The sequence below is a fragment of the Ahaetulla prasina genome, chromosome 2 (assembly GCF_028640845.1).
Source record: "Ahaetulla prasina isolate Xishuangbanna chromosome 2, ASM2864084v1, whole genome shotgun sequence".
Taxonomy (NCBI): Eukaryota; Metazoa; Chordata; class Lepidosauria; order Squamata; family Colubridae; genus Ahaetulla; species Ahaetulla prasina.
This window is the reverse complement of record NC_080540.1, coordinates 198,834,209-198,850,322: the sequence shown is the minus strand read 5'-3', so window position 1 is coordinate 198,850,322 and position 16,114 is coordinate 198,834,209. Positions and strand designations below refer to the sequence as shown.

Genomic DNA, 16,114 nt, shown 5'->3' with positions numbered 1-16,114 from the left:
CACAAAACTCTTCTGGTGCCTGACTATTTCCTGAGCAGTTACAAAAGTAGCATATATAGTTGAATTAAAGATTCTATTTTCTGCTGAAACTTTTCTTTTCTTGGATTTATCCATGGTTGGTCTGCCAGGGGTTGAAAAGCTTAATAAATTGTGCGTCGTTGGGTGTCGCACATTGGCAGTTGTGACACATATTTTGAGCAACAGGGAGCCACAGCAGAGGGATGAAAGAGCCACATGAGGCTCCAGAGCCGTGGGTTGCTGACCGCTGCTTTGGTCTATAAGCATTCTATTCATCTCCAGGTTACCACTTCATTTAAACATCCACTTTGTTAGGGTTATTCAGATCCTTGTTACTCAGATCTCTTATCTTCTATTTCCGTTGCATTTTTCAATCTGCTTTCCAAGATCATAGAAAGCCAGGGGAGATGAATGATCTTGACAGAAGTATGCAAGAACTGTTACCTAGGCAAACAGACTGAAACATTCCTTAAGTCCAAGGGAAGCAAGATAGCATTCAGTAGAGAGACTCAGGCAAATGCCTCCCTGATTCACCGAGGTATAACAGGGGAGGTACATTCCCAGCAGGCTTGCAAAGATTCTTTTAGTATAGCCTATTTCAATAAAGTGCCATTTTGGTCTTCCTGTACAGTTGTTTTTCTGGTCTGGTCTACCTACTGGCGCTGACAATAGGAGAGCTTTCCTGGATGCTTCACTTGTATTTCTTGGTGTGTTTTATCATTTCTTGATTTTTTTTTCACCCTCTTGACACCAAATAGCAATAGCACTTAGACTTATATACCGCTTCACAATGCTTTACAGCTGTCTCTAAGCGGTTTATAGAATCAGTATATTGCCCCCGACAATCTGGGTCCTCATTTTACCAACCTCGGAAGGATGGAAGGCTGAGTCAACTCTGAGCCTACAATACTGCATTCTAACCACTAACCACCATCAGAGCAATGAGATATATGTCCCTCTCTCTTACTTACATCCTGATTACAAGATGTAAGTAATCATCACCATGCATAATTTAGGAATGTTTCCCCAAATGTATTAATAGGGAATAGGTTCCATGAACCAACAGGAATTTTATTTTTAAATAAATATTCCTAAAATTTCAATAAAGTGCCCTTCAATAAAGGGCCGGAATAGCTCAGGCTGGTAAAGCCTGTTATTAAGAACACAGTAGCCTGCAATTACTGCAGGTTCAAGCCCGGCCCAAGGTTGACTCAGCCTTCCATCCTTTATAAGGTAGGTAAAATGAGGACCCAGATTGTTGGGGGGGCAATAAGTTGACTTTGTAAAAATATACAAATGCCTTATACATTGTAAGCCGCCCTGAGTCTTCGGAGAAGGGCGGGGTATAAATGTAAACAAAAAAAAAATAGTAGCCTACACATCACATTCACATTAATAGACTTTCCCTAGGCTTGGAGGAGAAAGTGCTAATGCTCATGGGTAAAAATTTCCTTGCTTTCATAGGGATTCCAAAATGCATTTGTTCCAAAAATTCCAAAATCCATCATTAGTCCTGGGCCACAGGACTAACCATAGAATTTTTAAAAATCATTTTATCCACCAAATTCAATCCCATGCTTGGTGCAGAAATCCAAATTAAAGTTTCCTTGGCAAGCAGCAGATACGTTTAGCTTCTTTGTGTATATAGCAAAGAGGAACTCGTCATTCATCACTTTCTGAGTAATCAGTTCCTTTATGAAACTTTTGTTGTTGCTAGGATGTTTTTCATAGCTTTCAAACACAATCTGCCTTCCTATAACTTTGAGGTCTTTATTCCGTATCTTGTACTTGGAAAAAATAGTAAACAAATTTTTAATATATTCTTTGGGTGCTTAAAACATAGATAGATAGATAGATAGATAGATAGATAGATAGATAGATAGATAGATAGATAGATAGATAGATAGATAGATAGAATAGAATAGAATAGAATAGAATAGAATAGAATAGAATAGAATAGAATTTTATTGGCCAAGTGTGATTGGACACACAAGGAATTTGTCTTGGTGCATATGCTCTCAGTGTACATAAAAGAAAAGTTACGTTCATCAAGGTACAACATTTACAACACAATTGATGATCAATATATCAATATAAATCATAAGGATTGCCAGCAACAAGTTATAGTCATACAGTCATAAGTGGAAAGAGATTGGTGATGGGAACTATGAAACGATTAATAGTAGTGCAGATTCAGTAAATAGTCTGACAGTGTTGAGGGAATTATTTGTTTAGCAGAGTGATGGCCTTCGGGGAAAAACTGTTCTTGTGTCTAGTTGTTCTGGTGTGCAGTGCTCTATAGCATCGTTTTGAGGGTAGGAGTTGAAACAGTTTATGTCCAGGATGCGAGGGATCTGCAAATATTTTCACGGCCCTCTTCTTGATTCGTGCAGTATACAGGTCCTCAATGGAAGGCAGGTTGGTAGCAATTATTTTTTCTGCAGTTCTAATTATCCTCTGAAGTCTGTGTTTTTCTTGTTGGGTTGCAGAACCGAACCAGACAGTTATAGAGGTGCAAATGACAGACTCAATAATTCCTCTGTAGAACTGGATCAGCAGCTCCTTGGGCAGTTTGAGCTTACTGAGTTGCTGCAGAAAGAACATTCTTTGTTGTCCTTTTTAATGATGTTTTGATGTTAGCTGTCCATTTGAGATCTTGCGATATGATAGAACCCAGAAATTTGAAGGTTTCTACTGTTGATACTGTGTTGTCAAGTATTGTGAGAGGTGGAAGTATGGAAGGGTTTCTCCTAAAGTCTACCACCATTTCTACGGTTTTGAGTGTGTTCAGTTCCAGATTGTTTTGGTTGCACCACAAGGCTAGTCGTTCGACCTCTGGTCTATATGCGGATTCGTCATTGTCTCGAATGAGACCAATCACTGTTGTGTCATCTGCGAACTTCAGTAGCTTAACAGATGGATCATTGGAGATGCAGTCATTGGTATACAGAGAGAAGAGAAGTGGGGAGAGCACACAGCCTTGGGGGGCCCCTGTGCTAATTGTACAGGTATTTGATGTGATCTTGCTTAGCTTCACCTGCTGCTTCCTGTTTGTTAGGAAGCTTGTGATCCACTTACAAGTCTGTTCCGGTACCTGTAGCTGGTTTAGCTTAGTTAGAAGAATGTCTGGAATGATGGTATTGAATGCTGAACTAAAGTCTACAAAAAGGACCCTTGCATAGGTCTTTGGAGACTCAAGATGTTGTAGGATGTAGTGCAGAGCCATATTAACAGCATCATCTGTTGATCTATTTGCTCGGTATGCAAATTGCAAGGGGTCTAACAGCGGATCCGTGATGGTTTTCAGGTAGGAAAGCACTAGCCTTTCAAAGGTTTTCATGACTACAGATGTTAAAGCAACTGGTCTGTAGTCATTCAGTTCCTTGATGGTGGGCTTCTTCGGCACTGGGATGATGGTAGAGCGTTTGAAGCAAGAAGGAACATAACACATCTCTAGTGATTTATTGAAAATATGGGTGAAGATGGGGGCCAATTGGTCAGCATAGATAGATAGGTAGATAATCACTGCAACCATCATAAATGTGAGTCAGCTGTCAAGCATTCAAATGTAAATCATGTGATCATGGGGATGCTACAACAGTCATAAGTGTGAAAAATGGTCATAAGTCACTTTGTTTCAGTACCATTGTAACTTCGAACAGTCATTAAACAAACTGCTGTAAATTGAGGACTATGTGTACCTTAACAACTACATGAAACTGGCTCTCATACAGTTTGATGCAGAGGTGGGCTGCTGGTGGTTTGTACCAGTTTGATTGAACCGGTAGTTCCGACCACTGGCTGGGCCTGCCCAACCGCCCCAGCGCTAGCCTGTCCTATTTATCTCACTCTCTGGTTTTGTTCCCTGTCCATGAAGCCCAGCTGACTGCTGCGGCTCACCTGCTCTACTCTGTGAGTTTGAAGCCACGTGAAAGCGAGGAAGCTGCACATGCAAAGTGCACATGTGCACGCTCACATTTCCAATGAACCAGTTGTTAACGTATGTGCAGCCCACCTCTGGTTTGATGTATTGTGTAAAATATATTTAATAAAGAAATAAACATTCTCCATTCAAATGCAAAATGCAGAATTTCTTTAAATCCACAACCTGAATGGTCAAACAATTTGCAATTTCATAGGATGTTAAGCAGGTGCATCGTGCCTGAAAAATAGCTTGTTTACTTTGTAGAAATACAGGAATCAGAAAAGATAATCAAATATCACTTTGTCCAACCTCTTGTTGATACAGGAAAACCATTGTTACTGTACATTCTGCCTTTGGCTTTTCAGTCTTCAGTAAAAGAAACGTATAATTTTTCAGGGCAGATTGTTCCATTCTCCGTTGATTCATACTGTTAGGAACATTTTCCTAGTATTTTGTTTAATGCTGTAATCCACTAGTAGGTGGGCCAGGCAATACATTTCCAGAACCTCCCTAAGAACATTTAGCTACCTCCAAGATTCCATATTGTGCAGATGCTCCAGGAGAATAACAGGGTCAATGGCATCCAGCAGAGCACTTCTCCTAGTAACACTTGCCAGCTCCCAGCAAGTACTACCATTATTGTATTGTCTCAGAAACCAGACTGAGGAGGATCCAGAAAATTAGCATCCTCAATGAAAGATTGAATTAAACATAGTTCATTATCCCAGAAAGCCTGGATGAACATTTTATATTCTCGGGGTAATAGGCTTCTACGATGTCCTAGGTTTATTTACACAAGTCACTGGTAAAGAAGTATTTCTAATCTCCAGCACATGACTCAGCCATCTTCCCCTAACAATTCTTACCAGGTTTCACCAAGTAATTTATTCACATCTAGGCCGGAATGATTAAATAAGGACGTGGTGACAAGAAACAATAACACTAACCATCCTTCAAAACAGGAGCAGTTAATCCAGAATCTGTCTTCAAGTGAGATGGATGTTGAATGGATATATAGGCCATTTTGCAAACTCATCCTCATGGCTTGTAGAGGGCTCCCCCTCACAATTCTGATATCCAGAATACAACAGCAGATCTACCTTTTGAAACAATTGTCTTGGAGGACACCTTGTTGGCAATGATGGTAAAATGAAGGAGAAATATTACATCGAAAAAATAACCCGCTCCCTAAATATACTTTCTCAGGAAAACTGAATTACCATCTGTGGAGAATAGACGCAGCACAGGGCTGTACTGTTGGGTTCTTGGTGTTTTCTGAATTTGCTTCTCTTCCTGCAGCACATTTCATGACTGAACTATGTAGTATAAGTTCATGGGACAATGGAGCATACTGTTATATGTCATAACTTGTCACTCATGCATTGGTCATCTAATGGCTTGAGTACTACAAGGGTAGTCTACAGGGGACTGCCCTTGAAGATTACCCAGAAGCTCCAAATGGCCCAGGATACAATGCAATGGGCAATAATGAGCATACTTTGCCCATGTAACACCTTCAAATTTCTGGGTTCTATCATATCGCAAGATCTCAAATGGACAGCTAACATCAAAAACATCATTAAAAAAGGACAACAAAGAATGTTCTTTCTGCGCCAACTCAGTAAGCTCAAACTGCCCAAGGAGCTGCTGATCCAATTCTACAGAGGAATTATTGAGTCTGTCATTTGCACCTCTATAACTGTCTGGTTCGGTTCTGCAACCCAACAAGAAAAACACAGACTTCAGAAGATAATTAGAACTGCAGAAAAAATAATTGCTACCAACTTGCCTTCCATTGAGGACCTGTATACTGCACGAATCAAGAAGAGGGCCGTGAAAATATTTGCAAATCCCTCCCATCCTGGACATAAACTGTTTCAACTCCTACCCTCAAAACGACGCTATAGAGCACTGCACACCAGAACAACTAGACACAAGAACAGTTTTTTCCCGAAGGCCATCACTCTGCTAAACAAATAATTCCCTCAACACTGTCAGACTATTTACTGAATCTGCACTACTATTAATCGTTTCATAGTTCCCATCACCAATCTCTTTCCACTTATGACTGTATGACTATAACTTGTTGCTGGCAATCCTTATGATTTATATTGCTATATTGATCATCAATTGTGTTGTAAATGTTGTACCTTGATGAACGTATCTTTTCTTTTATGTACACTGAGAGCATCTGCACCAAGACAAATTCCTTGTGTGTCCAATCACACTTGGCCAATAAAAATTCTATTCTATTCTATTCTATTCTATTCTATTCTATTCTACTTTGCGAGCTGCAGTAGCTTTTGGGTGTGATTCAAAGTATTGGTCATTACTTATATATGGTAAGCTGTACATGAACTAGGTCTGATTAAAATGAGAGACTGCCTGGCTCCCATAATATCTGCCTGGTTGAACAATCTGGCAAGTTTGGTGTGCTCTGGGTTCCTTAAATTAAACAAAATTTTCTTGAAGTACCCTTGAAGTACAGCTTCTTTGTAGTAGTGCTTGTCCTCTGGAATAAGGTTCCTCTACAAGATTCCTCTAACTTTCTACTTAAGCTTTTATTGATTTAGAGTCTAGGCAGTTCAGAAACCCCCGTTTCTCTCAGAAATACAGTTCCTAAGAACAACCAGATCTCAATCATCCATCCAATTGACATATCAATCAGAATGTCAGCAGGATCACTAGGTGAAAAAGTTCAAAGACCTGAATGTTCCTAATTCACCTGGGATCTATTAGTCTTCTTGGCAGCACCATATCAATCAGTCCTTTATCTTGCAGTGCTTCCAAAATCTAAAATATTTAAATGCTAACAAGTAATGATTTGACTACTTTTGTATTGCTAGCAGAAACCAAATGGAACAACAACAACAAAACTCTATTAAACTGTTGTAAGTTGAGGACTACCTGTATGGTTTCACTGTATTTAAAAACACAATAATTCAAATAAAATCTCACCTTTTAACAGTACTTAATAATAATAATAATAACAGAGTTGAAAGGGACCTTGGAGGCCTTCTAGTCCAACCCCCTTCCCAGGCAGGAAAACCCTACAGCATCTCAGACAGATGGTTATCCAACATTTTCTTAAAAATTTCCAGTGTTGGAGCATTCACAACTTCTGCAGGCAAGTCGTTCCACTGATTAATTGTTCTAACTGTCAGGAAATTTCTCCTTAGTTCTAAGTTGCTTCTTTCCTTGATCAGTTTCCACCCATTGCTTCTTGTTCTACCTTCAGATACCTTCTCTATCCCAGTTAGATATACTTTTAAAAATGCATTTCATCTTTGCAAATAACATCTTTGCATTATTTCATACCACTCTACTATCAAAGTTTTCCAGTTTCAGTTCTTCCAGTTTATAAGGATGTCAGTATTATAATAAATTCTGAATGGTTGCAGTGGTTAAAGGCATCAATCTAGAAACTGGGATACCTGGATTCTAATCCTGTCTTAAGCACAGCTGGGTGACTTGGGCAGTCTTTCTCTCTCAGCTCTAGAAAGAAGGCAAGGGCAAGCTATTTCTGAAAATCTTGCCCAAAAACCTGCATAATTTGTCCAAGCAACTAAGTTAGGACTGACCTAAAGATCTGTCTGTCTGTCTGTCTGTCTGTCTGTCTGTCTGTCTGTCTGTCTGTCTGTCTGTCTGTCTGTCTGTCTGTCTATCTATCTATCTATCTATCTATCTATCTATCTATCTATCTATCTATCTATCTATCTATCTATCTATCTATCTGTGTATCTATCTATCTATCTATCTATCTATCTATCTATCTATCTATCTATCTATCTGTCTGTCTGTCTGTCTGTCTGTGTATCTATCTCTAGCTATCTAGATACCACTTCGTTGTCTAGCTATCTGCTCACCATAATTGACATGTAACCTATCTAAAAGGATGAAGAATTTTTTTTTAAATGTCCCCAAAGTATCTATTAAAAATTTTACGTTTTATCTGAAAGGAAGATGACTTTTAATTTCAAAGTTGATTCTTAATTATAATAAATTGAAACAACTTCTACAGGAAAGGGGAGCAATACACCAATAGAAATTCAGCACACTGATTGCTTTGTCAACCCAGACAGACCTGCTGGTTCTCTGAATCCAATCCTGGGAACTTTTCTTTCCTCAAGTAATACATGCAGGTGGAAATTGTTGTACTTATGAATATGTATGCATAGTCATCAACAAAAAGCTATATTTCAGAAAAGGTCAGGACAAGGCACTCCAAAATAAAATAATGAAATAACCAAGGATTAAAATTTCTTCACTGTAAAAGCATCCCATTTATAAAAATAATTGATCCTGTATCAGCACGTACAGATTATTCCCTCCTTGCTTCTAGCAGAAACAACAAAAAGGAAGAGGGAAAAAAAAGCAGGGAAAAGAGGTAAGGATAACAGGTAGCTGTCCTGGAAAGATACTGGATAGAGATAAAATGATCAGAAAAGATATCTGGACAGAAAACACAACAAAAGATTGAAATTTGTATTTTTCCAAATAATCCATGTTCTTCAGCAAGTATGTCTACATCCACTGGCACCTCTCATTCTTTCTCTTCTCTTCAACATTTGCTTCTATTCTTCTCAGTCGATATAGAATAATATCTCCCTGCATGCAATTCCCAAATAATTATTTTGAAGAAAAAGACTTGAATTCTTTATGGAATTTGGCATTCATAACCATCATTCTATTTCTCTGTTGCTCTTCACGTTGAAGCTCAGAAAAATTTAGAAAAGGACTTTGAAAACTGTGAAAGAAAAGCATTAATAGTAAAAGAAACTATTTGAAGGTCAATTAAAAAAATAGAATTAGGTTAATTTAAAATAAAACCATTTAGGAGGCATCCAGATTGCACTGAACTGCAAGTTTTATTAAGAGAGAACATTAGTAAAGACATAGAAAATAAAAATATAAAGTATAAAAATAGTGTATGTTGAGGGGGGAAAAAATCAAAATCCATAACAATGGTAGCTTTATTATATCAACTGAACAAAATCACTGCAAAACTTGATAGAGAAAAAACATGGCTGGTTTTATAGCCGTTTTACATTGTTTATATGTCAGCTTTGGAAGCCATACTAGGCCGAAGGCTTCCACACACTGCCACTTTCTCCTCTGTGGGAAAGGAGGGGAGGAGGATGGTAGTACAAGGGATGATTAGACATAACAACATTCCTCCTCTCGGTCAAGGTCAGGCTAGGTTCCCATCTGGAGAAGGAGTGGCCGGAGTGATGCTTCAACATGGGACAGTTGAGGATTGGAGCATGTGACCGGCAGAGGGGTCATGAGGGTGGAGATTTTGAAGTTTGTATTAATGAGGAAAGAACCAGAATCCCCGGGTTCGGTTTTCATCCAACTGTGCCAGTTTACCTATGCTAGTAAAAGAACTTTGAAAGATTTGGCTTCGGAGTCTTTTCTGCAGGAGGGGCTTTCTGGAACGCTGACATTATATTTTAGATGATATGGACAACAACTTTTAGACTTCCAAACTGGATCTTACAATCTGCAAAACAGGTTTAACTTATATTGCAAAACAGCTTGACCAAATCCTGTTAGAAAGAAGCAAGCAAATGTCTACGAAATCATTTTTGAAAATAGAAATTCAGCTCATTTTTCTCCCATCCCATTATGGTACATACAATTCTAGGGTGGTAGAAAATATAAGAGAAATCAACATCAATGCTAGATATAATTTATTATTCTCGGCAACAAAGGTGAATTAAGGCTAATTAGTCAAGTGTGGCTCCTTGTTTGAAAAATGTAATATGCCCCAATTCCAGCCACAGAAAATGCCTAGAATAAGAGAGACATTCTAGCATTTAATGGTGTTTTCAGAGTTTATATTTGAAAGGTTCTTCAATTCACCTAGCCTATCAGACGCTTTAATTTTTGTGTGTGTGTTTTTGGAAAACAAAATTTCTAAAGATTCTATTTTTTTTCTTATTACTTAGTATCATCTCCTTTCATCTTAGCAGTAAATGTCACAGCTCTGTGAGCTGTCTGTAGAAGCTCTCTGCTCCTCCACTATCTTCTCCCAAAGGCCTAACTTTCTGGTTCTGCAGCACTTCTAATTTTTGCCAACTGAATGAGTGGGAATGAATTATATATAAACATTAATTGCCAATGTATGAATACTGCTTCCTAGATCTTCCTCTCTTTCTCTATTTGAATGCCCACCTGATGTTCTCAGCAGTGACAAAGCACTTTTAGGATACCACACATATTTCAGAGTTACCCTAAAGCAGTGAGAAGGCAAACCTTGAAGTTTGCATCCAACACATACGTGTTGCATTCAGCTCCCAAATCTCAACCTAGTGTTGGAAGAAATGTCCATCTGGGTTCAGTTCCAAGTGGGGGGAAAAGACACTGGAAACATGAAGACTGTTTGGAAAGATGGTTTAATGGTGGACTGGATCACATGGCTTGAGATCCCAGACAAAAAAGTACATGGTTGAGAGAGAGAGAGAGAGATGTTCGCCTTTGAATTTGAACTTGTATTCTGATTGGTTGTCAGCAGTGGTGGGTTTCAAAAATTTTTACTACTGGTTCTGTAGGTGTGGCTTGGTGGGCATGGCATGGCTTGGTGGGCATGGCAGGGGAAGTATACTGTAAAATCTCCATTCCCTCCCCACTCCAGGGGAAGGTTACTGCAAAATCCCATTTTCTCCTGATCAGCTGGGACTCGGGAGGCAGAGAATAAATGGAGACGGGGCAGTCAGAGGTGGTATTTACCGGTGTGCCAAACTACTCAAAATTTCCGCTACCGGTTCTCCAGAACTGTTCAGAACCTGCTGAAACCCACCTCTGGTTGTCAGACTCCCATGGGGCCATGCAGGGGTAACTCTGTAGGTGTCTTGAGTCCTAAGTTTGGTTGAGTCTTGCTCGGTGCTGATATAATGAAGGGGCTTTGGGCAATTCCTATTATGGCTCTGCTTGAAGGAGGTAGATCTTAATGGCCCCTTGACAAAGATGTGTGTGTGGGGCTCCTGAGTTTCTGCCTTCCTTTTCGGGAAATATTCTGCCCTTTCCTAAAATGTATCATTTCCCTAGGAGAGGGGTAGGTGCTAACTTCCTACACTGGGAAACTTAGAGAAGAGTTATACCTTCTCTAGCAGTCATGTGCTTCTCCTTCTCATATTCCTGTAAAGCATAGAATCAAGGGTAGCCTGACTATTACATCAGAGTGAGGTCCCAAATTCTGAGCCTTTCTTCATTAACTATTTATAGAACCACTAGAATGGCCTAAAGGGACTCGGTGGCTCAGGGTCTAGGACGTTGAGCTGGTCGATCGAAAGGTCAGCAGCTCAGCGTTTCAAATCTCTAGTGCTGCTGTGCGCCTTTGGCGTTAAGTCATGTCGGCCACATGACCACAGAGACATCTTCGGACAGTGCTGGCTCTTCGGCTTTGAAATGGAGATGAGCACCGCCCCCTAGAGTCGGCAACAACTAGCTCATATGTGCGAGGAGAACCTTTACCTTTAGAATGGCCTAGCAACCCCAGTTTTATCTCTCGTCCGCATAGCTTTGTTCCTTCCCTGCTATTTTCTATGCCCCAAACCATGTAGCAGGGTAACAAGAGTTAGGAGAATGAAATCCTATGTTGATTGTCCTTTCAGATGCTCCAAAAAGAGTTGGATTTTATTAATGATTGCTTGTAGTATAAAGCTCCTAGTCGGAGATCACTGATTCTTCAATCAACCAGCTGCCCAATTCTTGTTTTACAATAATTTTTATTAAATAAATTTTAAGAGAATAAAAGCAATACAAATTTTGGAAAAAAGAATAACGTTAGTAATAAGTGAAAAAGATGCAATAAAAGAAAAAGAAAGGAAAAAGAAACAAGTTATATTGAATCGGCTTCCAACCCATGATTTTTTTCAGCAAAAAGTCCAGACTTTTTCCAATCACTTCCAATAAATGTAGTTACTGTCCTTGTCCTAATCAGGAAAATCAATTTAGCCATTTCTGCTAATTATGTCATCTTAGCCATTATATTTCAGTTTTTTTCATTTTTGTACATATAATAGTCTCGCAGCTGTTATCATATAAAAAAACAGTCCCCCAATCCTAAGCATAAGTGGGTGAACCTGAGGAAGACAGTTGTCATTTTAAATGTTCAAGGCAAACACCATGCCATCATGTTTTGTAATACTTGATGTAGCATTGGTGGGACTTAAAACGGTGAACAGGTTTTTTTTTCCAGAATTGGAAGTTGCTGCTTGAGGATCTTCAACATGGCAGCCCTACTGAGATGCATTTTGCCTGCAGTTTGAAGCCAGAGACATTCCTTCCCTCTTTGTAAATTGCAATTCTGGGTGGCAGGCAATGCCATAATATTAGATGGAGAGAGATGTGAAGCAGCCAATTTTAGATGACATAAAAAATAGCGATGATAGTAAAGATGATTTGCTTTCCCTGATGAAATGAGGTACTTCCCGATCAAATAGTTACTGTTTGTTGTTCTTTTGAGGGTAGCAAAATGTCTTGGGTCAATTCTGAACAATGGCTAAGTAGTAGCTGCTACTCAAATGTCCATTAATGTCTCATTGATTATCATTGCAAGCATCCAGAATGAAATCCATATTTCGTCACAATCCAGTTATAGCCAGGTTATATTAAAGTGTTCACAGTGGGTTGTGCAAATCTATTCTGCAGGTTATTTGTGATCAAGATCAGCAGGATGATGGAATTGTCTTCCAATTTGCTATCTGTCAAACACTACATCTCTAGATGGATTGGGTATGTCCCATGTGTGCTTTATTCTATACTTAGAATTCTTTACTTTATCCTGAAAATCTCTTCCTTTTATTCTTGTAAACAGAAGAAAACAAAGACAAACTCTGGCACACAAGGAAAGTATTTTTTCAGTTTCAACTTCCCAATCTATGTGCCAAATAGTTATTGCAATTTGCAGCATACTGTTGGATATAAAATTATAATGTTTAGTTTTTTCCCCCTAGCAAAAGTATTATCCAAGTATAGTTAGAAGCATCTTTGCGGTTATTTTTTATTGCAGATCGAAGCAGGAACCGAAATGTTGCAGCTTACTAAAGCTGCAATAAACCCGCCCTCCCAATCTTAATTTTTAAAGCAGCGTTACCTTTGTGCAGAGAACAGGGAGGAAAAAGAGTTTACAAAAGACAGGCAGCGGGGCTATTTTACATAATAAGGAAACTATGAGAGAGGAAAAGACGAAACGTTAAAAATCAGAAGGAAAAAAAACCACTTGCGATTTTCTACCAGTCCTAAGAGACTTCTTTTCAACTCTTAGGAACAGAACTTTCCTTCGGCTCTTAGAACTCAAGAATTGAAAAGCGTTCTGCACCGGAAGTGTAGAAGGAGAAATACTACAGTCTTTCCCCTTGGGCGCCGACCGTAGGAAGAAATTTGTCCCTCACTGACATCCGTAGGGAGGGCGGGGTTATTCCGAGAGCGCCCCTGGGTAGTTTTTTTCGGAAGCTTCTTTGGCTCAGGAGAGGAGCGGTGGGCGCTGACGGCAGCAGCCGAGACCATGTTCCGCCTTGAGGGTCTGGGGCCCAAGCTGGACCCGGAGGAGCTGAAGCGCAAAATGCGCGAGGACGTTCTCTCTTCGATCCGCAATTTCCTCATCTACGTAGCCGTGCTGCGCATCAGTGAGTGCCTCCCGCGCGCACATCTGGGGCGGCGGCCACGTGCTGGGATTTTTCTTGCTGCAAAGCCGGGATTTAACGTTGGGGTTTTTTTTTTTTATACGGGGATAGAAGGAGCGTTTCATACCATTAGAAGATGCGGGGCGGAATAGTGGCTAAGGGGTTTGAAATAGATCCCGAGGGGAATTGGATACAAGGCAACTCTGGCTCATGGGAGGTCACTGGGGGACCTTTGGCCAGGCATGCCTCGGTGCAGCCCTAGGGGAAAATGGGAAAGGCGGTGCTATGTTTGCTGGTTGGAGTTAAAGCAGATTATTTATTTAAATTTATTGGCTGCCTATCTCCGATGGGCAAGGGATGAGATACTCAGGCAAGGAATAATACATGCTAATTTCTTTTACATAAGTAAAGTTAGTATAAATATCTATGTGGCTGTCTTATCTTAAACCAAACTCTGGGGCATCGCAACCCAAGGATAAAAACAATGTAAAATTTAATTTTTTAAAAAAAAATTAAAAAAAACACAGGAAAACCTGGTGCTGTCGCTAGATTGTCTAATGCAGCCCACAACACTATCCTCCGTTGGGATCTTCAACAGAGGTATTAATCCAAGTTCAAATCCAGAATGTCATTTACATGGCAGCAAAAAAAAAAAAAAGGGAAAGATAACTGTAATTTAACAGATGTCTTCATTTTTGCAGCTGAGATACAAGGACAGTACTCTGTAATACAGTATTTCATAAAGCCAGAGTCTTGGACTGGTAGCAGTTCTTTGAACACTGCCAAACTGAGTTCCAGCAGAAAGTGCAGTAGAGAAAAAAAATATTTCAATGGGCCTGCTTACCATTTGGCACTTGAGAAATAATGCCCTTCTGTTTTGTTTTACATTTTTAAAATATCTCTCTAGTATTTCACAATTTGTACATCTGTATTATATAACTTTAAAGTTAGGTATTGAATATACACTGATGCCTTCAGAACAATACAGGTGCTCAAGAAGTGGAAAACTCAATTTGTTTTCAGTGCAATTGTCTTAAATCTGCTTTTTCAGGATTAGATCGATTAGTGCAGTACTACAGAGCATTGTGGCTCATCACCATGGGAAAGAAACTAAGCAAAAAATATTTACTAGAAAATTTACCATGGTGTAGTTACACCTAGATAGGACATTCATTGTCAGTTGCCTATACTAATTGAAAACCATCACTTTCCTCCTCTTTTAGCTAAACTTAAATTGGGAGTCAAGATCTAAATGCCTCATTTTGTTCGTTGACAGCGTTATTGTGTTTCTTTCCATAGCTCCATTTGTTTTAAAGAAGCTGGACAGCATATGATAGTAAGAGCTTCAAGGATTGCCTACATGGAAGACCAAGCTGGACTGAATGCTTTTCTAAGAACAGACTATAGAAAAGTGACTCCAGATCCTAACAGATGATCCTGAACATTTCCATATGAAGATTGTTGAGCAGCTGAAAAAGTAAAATATTTTTGTCACTTTTCTTTCCGTGTGCCAGACTTGTGTTCTTGCCTTCATGTTGGTGCAATCTTTTTCTTATTCCGAGCTTTTAATCAGGCCTAATTTTGGAAAGCTGCTAAATATGCATTGGAATATAATTATATCTGAAGTATTAATAGTGATATTGTTGTCACTATACAGTCTCTCATGTAAAACCTTATGGATATATCCTGAAAGATTAAAATAAATGGAATATATATATTAATGATAGTGTTCTGCAATATTTCCAGTCAGATTAGTTAAACTACTTCTTTCATACTGCATCCTTTTTGTTAAATTCTGACACCTCGAGAAAAAAAAACCCATACAAGCATTGTGCTTGAAGCTTTTCAAAAGATCAAAACCAGGTAATGCTAAATTGACCCAAAAGCAAAGCTGACTACTCTTCCTGTTTGTCTTGTTTACGATAACACTCAGTTTTGTTAAGCAATCAACCCCCCCACCCCCCCCCAAAAAAAGTCATGGAGTAGACGGAACAATTTGGTTATGAATAAAATGTGGGCTTATCTAATGAAATTGCTTGTCAGGTCAGAGAGCAAAGAAAGGAAGAATACCATACAATGATGACTTACATCAGGGGTGTCCAAACTTGTCCCCTTGAAGAGTGGTGGACTTCAGAAACTCCCAGAATTCCCCAGCCAGCATGAGCTATAAATATGAACAAGTTGCTGGCTGGGGAATTCTGGGAGTTGAAGTCCACCACTCTTCAAGAGGCCAAGTTTGGACATCCCTGACTTATACAGTCACTGCTGCTAAATGGGGAGATAGGTACTAGTTTAGGCATGACTTCCATATTAAAGACAGGAATTGCGCCTACATTGATGTGCCTGCTCCCTAAAATCTTGATTTGAAATGAACCAAGATCATAGTCAACCTATTGATACTGTCTCCCTTGAGAGCAATGAAGAAATTAGGTTTAGCTTCGGAAGTTTTCTTTTTGCTTTTTAAATATTAAATTAATGGAGGCTAGGTCAGCCAGATAATCTAACTGGAAGATAGCAGACCTTGGTATCCAGATGCCATGTA

The 16,114-nt window shown here is 39.3% G+C and overlaps 1 protein-coding gene across 1 annotated transcript; it reads left to right on the top strand.

Moving 5' to 3' along the window:
• The first annotated feature begins 13,366 nt into the window (after positions 1 to 13,366).
• On the top strand, positions 13,367 to 15,536 carry TOMM5 (translocase of outer mitochondrial membrane 5). The gene is made up of 2 exons (XM_058169854.1): positions 13,367 to 13,575; positions 14,872 to 15,536. Exons 1-2 carry the CDS (start codon positions 13,455 to 13,457, stop codon positions 14,904 to 14,906), a joined length of 156 nt encoding a protein of 51 aa, XP_058025837.1. The 5' UTR covers positions 13,367 to 13,454; the 3' UTR covers positions 14,907 to 15,536.
• Positions 15,537 to 16,114: the final 578 nt, after the last annotated feature.